Raw genomic sequence first — 9,584 nt, 5'->3', positions numbered from 1 at the left:
TTTTTCTGTCTTGAAGATGACCTCTGTTTTTCTGTTAGTCTTTATTTCCATACCCTCTCCAAGTGCTCCGAGGTTCGTTATGAACAGCGCGGTTCTTCCTTCCCTTCTGCTTAAACTTTGAATTGGAATGAGAGGATTGCCTCGGTTTTTTCAGTTCAAAGTTAAAGATAAGGCTGTGAATTCCTTTAGTTAATGGCTCTACAGCAAGCCGATAATGGTTTCTAACAGTAGCCACCTGGTAGTAGCGGGATATCTCGAACATTAGTGTGTATCACTATCGTTTTTACAATTATGATCCCGCACCTTTCTCAAGGGAAAAAAATAAAATAAAATTCCACACGGAGTAGGATATTTTGGATCCGCGTGTCTTGGGTCTATTTGTTATTCAGATTTCAGCTTTGAAAAGAGTTGATGGGTTTTTTTTTTTGGTTGAAAAGAAGTTGTTGCTTTGTTTTTATTGAAAAGAGTGTTACACATTGTTTAAATAATTACAAAAATTCCATAAGTTTCATTATTTAGCAATAATTTCCAGCCATAATTAAGCATGTTTTACCAAACAAAAAATCTGATGACCTCTCCATCTTCATCTCTAAGATATCCTCCCTTATTTTCACCATAATTCTATCAAATCAACCTAAACAATTGTCATCGTAAGTAATCAACAACATTTTCTTTTTTATTTTCACCATAATTCCATCAAGTAAACCTCTCAAAATTCCAGAATTCACACGACCATAATACAAACTTAACATTGAAAATGGTATCATCAACATCAAGTTTTAATAGCATACAAAGCTGACATGCTTTCAAGAATAAAAAATGAATGAAATATTGGGAAATAGGTGCACTCAAAATATCATAAACATAAGCTGGTAAAAACAAGCTATTTTATAGATAAGATGAAAAATCATTTGAAAATATATGTATTGATTGATGCAAATCGATAAATAAAATTGAATCATCTACGAGAGAAGAATGAGATGCAAATAATGTTAAGTGAATGGTTGACGAAGTGAAGAATATAAAAGATGAATTATGTTTGGATAAAAAAAGAATTCACAATATGGAAGCTAGTTTAGAAAGTATGTAAAGTTATTGGTAGTTACTAATGTAGCATGTGCAATGTTATTATTTGTAACAATTATATTGTTTGAACTAAAAAAGTGAAACAGTTAGTGTATTTTCTAATATATTTAAAATACATTCAAATTAATATCAATTGTATCAAAAGCATACTAGTAGCAAGCATACATATAACAATAAGCCTGCAAATAACAAAAATTCACACATAAGCATCCATAAATATTTCAACATGTCATGGTACCTAACACAATACAAACAATTATCCAAAATATGACATTCATTCATATTAATAACATAAATTTAGCATTCAATAGTCACTAGTTTTTAAGACGTCTCAAATATGATAGCTTGTTTGTGTAAATAATTAAGAACTAGTTGTAGCAGCATAAACTTACATATTTGAAATAATATTGATTATTAAATATAAATTGTTTCATGAAATCTATAAAACTAGCTAGCATATTTATAAGAATCACTTGTGTTTAGGTTGGGTGTTGAGAGAAAGGATGTACCAACATCACCTTTGCCACATCTAAAAACTATTGAGCCTTTGTTTGAGCCTCTATCAACAACACTAAACCTTCTTTCAATAGTACTTGATCCTTTAAAGCCCCTACCAAAACTACTAGACCCCTTCCCAACACTATTGCATCCTTTTACAGTTATGGATACTATACTAGCACTACCACTAGTAATTTGCTCAGCACTATCTTTGGCATGTTCTGGAAGTATATCCATATTTCTTGCTAATGTTACATCGAAGTGTAGAAGCCCTTTTCTTAGATGTATTAGGTTAATCTTGTCCTTCTTCCTTTTGTATATTCTTTCATGGTATACCCACACTCTTTTTGAGTTTTAGATGTAGAACAACTACATCTTTTTAAGATCAAAATCAACTTTTGATAATGAGTGTACCACCTTAAAAATACATTTCTAAATGTATCCACACTATAATAATTATTATATAGATATTTTAACGTAATTCTTTTATGATTAACATAAGGAACCACATGTAAGCATGAAATTCCAATCATTACCCATTCTCTACAAGAATACTTTTTTTTTTTTTTACCAAATCAACACAAAGCCTTGTATGGACCTTTAATTATTTAGAACTAGCTACAATCATTCTCATGTTCCTTCCCTTTTAAACACACACACACACACACACACATATGTAATGTTCTTTTGATATGAGATTTGATCTTTATTGTCTAATTTTTAGACTAAGAAAATCTGTCATGAAACCTTGCCATAAGGTTCAATATAGTCTTCTTTAGTAATATAAGAATTAGCATGCTCTTGAATTCTCCAACCCAGTTATTAAATTACTTGGCCAAGTTATCAATCACAATATCAACTTAACTCTAGGATCAAACATGTGCCTTATCCAAATCTCAATAGGGATGTTCTTCAATCAATTAACAACTTTAGTGTTCGCATACCCAATGTATCTCATATAACTATTGTAATTGAGATTTATATAAGTTTTTTGATATACCATAAGATTTCATTTTCAATTCTAAATTACAAAAGCCTTTCTTATTCAAATTAGCATATATATGCCTTGAACAATGCCTATGTGTTGTCTCTGGGAATACCTCAATAACAACTTCAAGTAGACTCTAAGAAGTAAATTGATAATGGTTAAAGAATAGACAATTCCAAAATAAATGTCAGTTTAAAAAAGAAAAGAAAAATTACAACTTTTAATTTAAATTTATATTTTACCTGTTAGACATTATACAGAATGGCTTCTAATGTATTCCATATTTTATAGATCCATATAAAACATATAAGGAACAACACCATGTTTCATTATTTTCACACTCAACAACAACATAAGCAATAAGAAACAATCCATTATTTCCATCCAAACCCATTGTTAATAATAATAAACATTTATATGAACCCTTAAGATGGAATCCATCAATTCCAATAAAAGGCTTACTTCTAAAAACAAAGTCTTTTTCATCATTTTCAAACAAAATACACATGTTGAAGGTTTTATGGTGAATGCACACCTTTATTGTAATGAGGACCAAACCATAAATATACATCTGAACCCTATTATATTGCTTCAATAATTGAATATATATAAAGATACTTTTAAAAGACTCATTGTGACTCTTTTCTATAAACTCTTTAACCTTTATCTTGGCTCTCCGTAACTGTATTTGGTATGGCTTAATACCAAATTTATCATCCAAAATCATCTAATTTGCTTCATTGGAGATATTTGGGTTAACATTAAATATTTATCATCATCCATTTCAATACCCATTTCATCCTCATCGGGACTGAAATCATAAAAAAATAGTAGCATGTTTTTAACTTCATCATTGTCGGTAGTACAATATCTAGTTTTAAATGGTGTGCCATCTTCAGAATTACCTAAACAACGCCTCAACACTTTTATCGTTAGAGGATTAACAGTTGGATCAACATCAACATATAAATGCACCTCTTCTTCACCTTCATGCATGCTAAATACCTATAAGGTTAAGGCATCGTCAAATATTTTATTTTCTTTGTCATCCCTTATGTGAAAGTCATGCAAGCCTATATCAAAAACTTGCTTGCATATGAATAACATATCTATATAAAATATATTTTCAAAGCCTTGATTTTTTTCAATGTATGATGAACTCCCATGACGCATAGATATATCTAACATTTTTTCTTACATGGTTGATAGAAGTTATAGAAAGGTTACACAATAATTGAACAATTATTACAAAAAAATATTTTAATTTAACAGTTAGTAGAAAATTAGGATTATTTGAATAGTAACCCTAGTTTTTAGATTTGGGAGTTTTTTCATAAAAATTCATATAACTTTCCTAGTATTCAAAATGTGTTTAGGAGCATGAAATTTATCTATTAAACATAAAAAATTTACTAAAATCTAATTGCTTAAGATTATTGTACCTTTAAGATTCCCATTTTGAATTTTAAACTAGTGATTTTTTTTTATTACATCAAGGAAAAAAACCTATATTTTAATGATTTAACAATAATAAAATGCACTAACAAATTTTAAAATCTTGATTGAATAAAAGAAATGAAACATGCCTTTTTTGGTTGAGTTCCAAACGAGAAATCAATGGCAACAACTAAACATGAAAATAAAAAGTTGTAAGAAGGAAAATTTGTGTTTGGGTTTTTCTTCTTGATTTGTGTTTGACAAAGAACATAAGAGAGAAGAGAAGGTTAGCACAAAGATAAAGAATGAATTATACCATAATGATTATCTTCTATGTTTTAATATATATATATATAAAAGTGCATTATTGTTATTTTATTGATTTTTGAAATATGCTTTCATCCGGGCTACAAATTGTAATATTGGAAAAATTGTTTGCAAAGTTAAGAAAAACCAAAATATAGAATGGTAAGAATATTTTTTCCAAAAAAAATAAAAATAAAAATAAAAAAGAGATAGGTTTCTCTAAAGTTCCGTAGCGAAGCCTGGCCAAGGCGTGCTAATATAGAGGATAGTCAGGCCCAACCCCACCAGGTAGATAAATGGCAATGCGATAACCTGATAAGCTAAGGATTTGGACAGGCCCAAATACGTGTCAGAATCCCATGTAGGGTCCTGGATAGACAACCCATCCTGAAATTTGAGCAGCAGTCAGGACAGACAGCTTCCTGTCTGAGTCCCACTGGCAAGCTGAAAAGAGGGAAACATAACACGATTAATGGCAGATAAGACTTAAAATTCATCAATAGCATGGCCCATTGTTTGAACCTAACTGAACATCATTTCTGCATTTGTTGCTTTGCCGACTTCGATTTATTGCTTGGTATTTTCCTTCTGGAGAACTTTGGGCCTAAACAGAAGGGATTCTCAAAAAAAGGAATTTAATTTAAATACAAAGAACACCCTTTCACGAGTATAATTACAGCTAATTCAATGATACTGTTTTGATTTTAGAGATTCACCTTCTGTCAAGTATTCAAGCTCATCGCGTCATCCCACGTACGAGTGAGCACCAGTACGTATTACAAGGTCTGCTGGCTGATTAATTTTGATGAAAACTATGTAATTAGTAATTACCAAAGATTATTCGGTTCTTTTTCCGTCCCACTTATATGGTAAAGGGACTGGGAAAAGCTAGATTAAATCGTCATTTTATACATGGAACAAGAGATGTTGGTGGTCACGGAGGAGGCATCTGAACCTGTCAGCCCGTATAAAGAAAGAGTTGATTGCGATGTATCTTTAGTCCTTGGCATCCAAAATAGCCCTGACCTGCAACTATGGGATTTTACTTTTCCCCAGCCATACCCTACATCCATACAAGTTTCTGGCATTTTGCTTTGTCAATACATAATGTACTGCTGTAAAATCGCATCCTTAAGAATCTTGGGCGCTGGAAATAGTTCACGTTTTTGTTTCTGAGAAACATGAAAAGCACTCAGGCATTTGAGTTTAACACAAAATAGTTACCCTAGTTAAGAAAGGCATTTGAGTAGTTGTTAGTTTTTACTGTTAGCACGTATAATATATATATATATATATATACACGTGGATGACAGGAGATGAGTTTCAGAGATGCTGCCATCCAATGACAAGAGCTTTGGTGCTCACCGCTGGTTAGAAGTTGGAGACAACCACCAAAATATAACACAGACATTAGCTGTAATGTCAGTCCCCATTTATTATTGTTCCGTTCTCTCTTTTCTTTTCTGGGACGACAGAGCCCACATGTCCCTCAACGGAACAGAATAAAAAGCAAGCAACATAACATGAGATCATTTTTCCGACAGCTTCAAATGCCCTAGTAGCCTCTCGATTCACTACTTGCCTTTCTCCAACATCTACATGTCTATATGAGTAACATGCCCAATCGAGTTTCCATTTAGGCTTCTTCATGCATTGCATTGAGTTCTTTTTTATGAAAAAATCAGTCAGCAAGCCTCTCAGTTCTCAAAGCAATTATTTAGTGTCATTCCTTGTTCTCTAAGATAAATTAATTCTTTTGTCTCTAATTGATCGTTTCATCAGTATAACCCAGAATTATGAGACCAAAAAACAAAGAGTTTGAATGAATTATTTTACCACATATTTAACTATGAGTAAGTAAGCTTGGGATTTTGTCAGCTGTAATTGATCAAATTAATCAAGAAACTAAACATTGATTGTAGGTTATACTTAAAGTGAAATATATGGTTAAAATTAAAGAAACCAAGCCTCCTTTTAAAAGTTATTCCGGGACTTCCTTCCATGTTCATGAGTAAACGGCAACCACAAGGTCTGAAAATATAACTGGAAAAGACCTTGCTACAGTGATGCAATGTTAATAAGCAACCACTTTCCAACTTTAATTGCTTTACTTTTACCAAGTACTTCTGAGGGGAAAAAAAGATAAGAGGAAGCAGAAGAAGAAGCCTGAAAGAATCAAAACAAGGCACAGAACAAATGTTAAACAAGGATACTCACTCATGTTCTACCTATATATCTTTGAAAAAAAAGAAATAAGAACTATCTATATATATATATATATATATACACACACAAGTTTGTAAACAATGTAGGCAAGAGAAAGCGAGAAAGCAATTAATGGAGGACGAGGAATGAGGAAGGTACATGAGGGAAATGAACACTGTTTTTGTATCCACATTAGAGTAGAGATCGAGTACGACGACATACGATTCACAACAACCCTCTCTGTTAGGGTTCCACCTCTCTTGTTAGCACAGTTGTCCACAGCCCCTTTTCGGTGGGTTTGGAGCTTTATTCATGATGATCAGCTCGAGGTGTCTAGAGTGAAAACGCAAATTAATGTGAGGGAGAGAGGGGGAGGGATGATTAAAGCTTAGGAGGTGGTGAGCTAGAGAGAAAGAAGGAGAAGCTGACAGTTGTGAAGGGACAAAAAATTGCAGCTTTGCATGCTAACCACGTTTTGATTCAACTAGGAATTCTCTCGGTCCTAGAAAATCATCATCGTCACATGATACCAACTTACAAATTAACCCATCAGTTTTTGCCTTTGCTCATGTGACTCGTGAATTAGACAACTGACTTGAAATATCAAAAATGCTGAGTGAATTCTAAAGGCATTGTGGGTGTTTTGCAGAGCTTTTTTCAGGTCCCATAACATTAATTTACATGTAGAAAATCAAAATTCAAGGAAAACAGCTAGCCATTTAAATTAAACTAACTAGCTAGGTTTCTCATAATTAAGCTTAAAAATTAAAGAAAGAAACTACGGTTAGAAGATGCTGATGATTTGAGCAATGGCCCATCATCAACAACGTATTCAGAATAACAGTCATGATGATGATCACCATTCATCCTACAGTGACAGAGAGAAGAAACTAAACAAAAGCAAAGAAAAAAAAAACGCCAGTAGCTAAGAACCCTAGTTAAATTGACATCCCAACTTTCCGAGATTCCCTTTCCAGATTGCACTACTGGTGTCTACTCTCTATCTCCATGGCACCAATAAGTAGCTAGTCACCAGTTTCTGGAAGAAGAAGAAGAAGAAGATGATGATGATGATAACAAATGTTGGTCTTTTATGTTCCTAAGAGATTTTTAGGGTTTCTTACCAATAGTGTGCTTGTTATTATGCATCCAGACCTTGAGCACATGCCGCTTCACACCATTCTCCGCACAAAACTGCTCCACAGCAGCCTCATCATGTTTCTGGATTCTCCAACCAAGCCTCTCCGCGAAAGCCAACATCTTTTCTTTCTGCTCCTGCGAAAACTTTGTCCTAAACCTCTTCTTCGAACTACTACCGCCTCCTCCACCACCGCTACTGCTCGGATTAGACACATCCTCCTCTTCCCTACTATACCCACCACCACCGCCAGACGCAGCCGGCAAGGCTAAAGGCCTTGGCTGCGGAGTTGGTGTCAAGTGATGAAGGTACCCAGCCGGTGGTGGAGCACGATAATAAGGAGAGAATTGTGGTTGTTGCTGGTGGTGATGGCCATGGTATAATATTACTTCTCCTCCACCCCCACCATCAGTCTCTTTGCGGTGGAAATTACGGTGGCAATTACACGCAGCACATTTAAGTGCATCCAAAGTACCTTCTTCACCTGCAGCCATGAATTCGCCACAACCATCAAGTGCGTGTCCACCGATTCCCACAGCATGGTTTTTTTGACACTCTCTGTATCTGATTGAAGATTTTCTTGTGTTTGTGTTTGCTGCTGCTGTTGAGGCACCTTCTCCTCCGCCACCTGTAGGACCCATTTTTGACCGAGCAGTAGCTGAGTTGCTAATTGAGTCATAACCCGGTGGCATCACCGTCATCCCCGTCATTTCTTCTTCTTGGTCTTCGTGCTCATCAAACTCCATTTTTTTTCCCACTCTCTCTAAGCTTTTTTTTCCCCTTCTTTTTCTCTCGGTCTACCCTATGGTGGCTTCTTCTTTTTTTTTTTTTGTTGATAGAGAAGACCTACATGGCAAGGCCGGTTCTTTTTGTGAGCAGATCCCCCCACTATAATAACCAAGTGAAATAAAACGGTGATAAAAGCTTGCATTTATATGATATAATAATAATAATAATAATAATAATAATAATAATAGAATTGTTTTTTCTTTTCTTTTTCCTTTTCCTTTTCTTTTTAAAGATCATAAGAAGAGAAGATAAGAGGTTAGGGGAGAGTGTGGCCATCAATTCCCCGGCCTGCAGAAAATAGGTGTCTTACTCGAAAGCCTTTAATTTACTTTCCATTTTCTCTCTCTTTTACCCTCAACAATTTACTGGCTATTGCCAGTAAATAAATCCATTCTCAATTCTTTTTTAAATATATTTCCTCTTTATCTTTGTTTGTTAAAGGGGTTATTTTTTTATTAATTAAGAAGGTGTTTGTCATTGAAATTAAATATGTTTTTTTTGTTTAAATTAAAAATTTTTTTGTTCAAATTAATTATATATAACACTAGCTATGGTAAACACTCTTCTCAAGTTCTTCAGTTAATAGGGTTGTAAGAAGTAATTTATTATCCACCACGTTAAGTTACATATATAATTGAAGAGTAAATAACCCTCCTTGGATTTCCCTGACAAACTAATCTCTTCTGAGCTGTTGTATCGATGAGATTTAAATTTGAACAAAAATCGATTTTTGATTATTTAGTAGCATGCCAAAGGATCACTTTAATTATCAGCTAATATTCATTAAAAAAAAAAAAACACTTCAGTTTATGGAAATATTGTAATTAAGGTTTGTGATTGTGGCGCCGTGCAGTGTTGCCTGTTTCTTTTCCTATTTTTGTTGGTAGTTAATGCGGTAAAGGAGAAAAGAAGACTAGAAATTTACATGAACATGGTAAGAGAGAAGAAGACGAAGAAGAAGAAGAAGAAGATATGGCAGAGAGGTAGCGTGTAGGGTTATGTCAAAAAGTGACGTCAGAGTGTGTAAGGGTGAAAGGGAGAGGTGGTGGTGGGAACTGAGCACCACCTCCTCCGTTCATGATGAACATTCCCACACAATCAGTAGTCGTGCAAAGTCCACGCAGCAACTCAGACCTC

The 9,584-nt window shown here is 34.0% G+C and overlaps 1 protein-coding gene across 1 annotated transcript; it reads right to left on the bottom strand.

Moving 5' to 3' along the window:
* Positions 1-7,217: 7,217 nt before the first annotated feature.
* LOC118036708 (zinc-finger homeodomain protein 2) lies at positions 7,218-8,633 on the bottom strand. Its single transcript, XM_035042504.2, has 2 exons — positions 7,645-8,633; positions 7,218-7,559 (listed from the first exon to the last, which is right to left on the bottom strand). The coding sequence occupies exons 1-2, from the start codon at positions 8,402-8,404 to the stop codon at positions 7,546-7,548; spliced, it is 774 nt and encodes a 257-aa protein (XP_034898395.1). The 5' UTR covers positions 8,405-8,633; the 3' UTR covers positions 7,218-7,545.
* Positions 8,634-9,584: the final 951 nt, after the last annotated feature.

The sequence above is a fragment of the Populus alba genome, chromosome 5 (assembly GCF_005239225.2).
Source record: "Populus alba chromosome 5, ASM523922v2, whole genome shotgun sequence".
Classification (NCBI taxonomy): domain Eukaryota; kingdom Viridiplantae; phylum Streptophyta; class Magnoliopsida; order Malpighiales; family Salicaceae; genus Populus; species Populus alba.
This window is presented reverse-complemented; position numbering and strand designations above follow the sequence as displayed.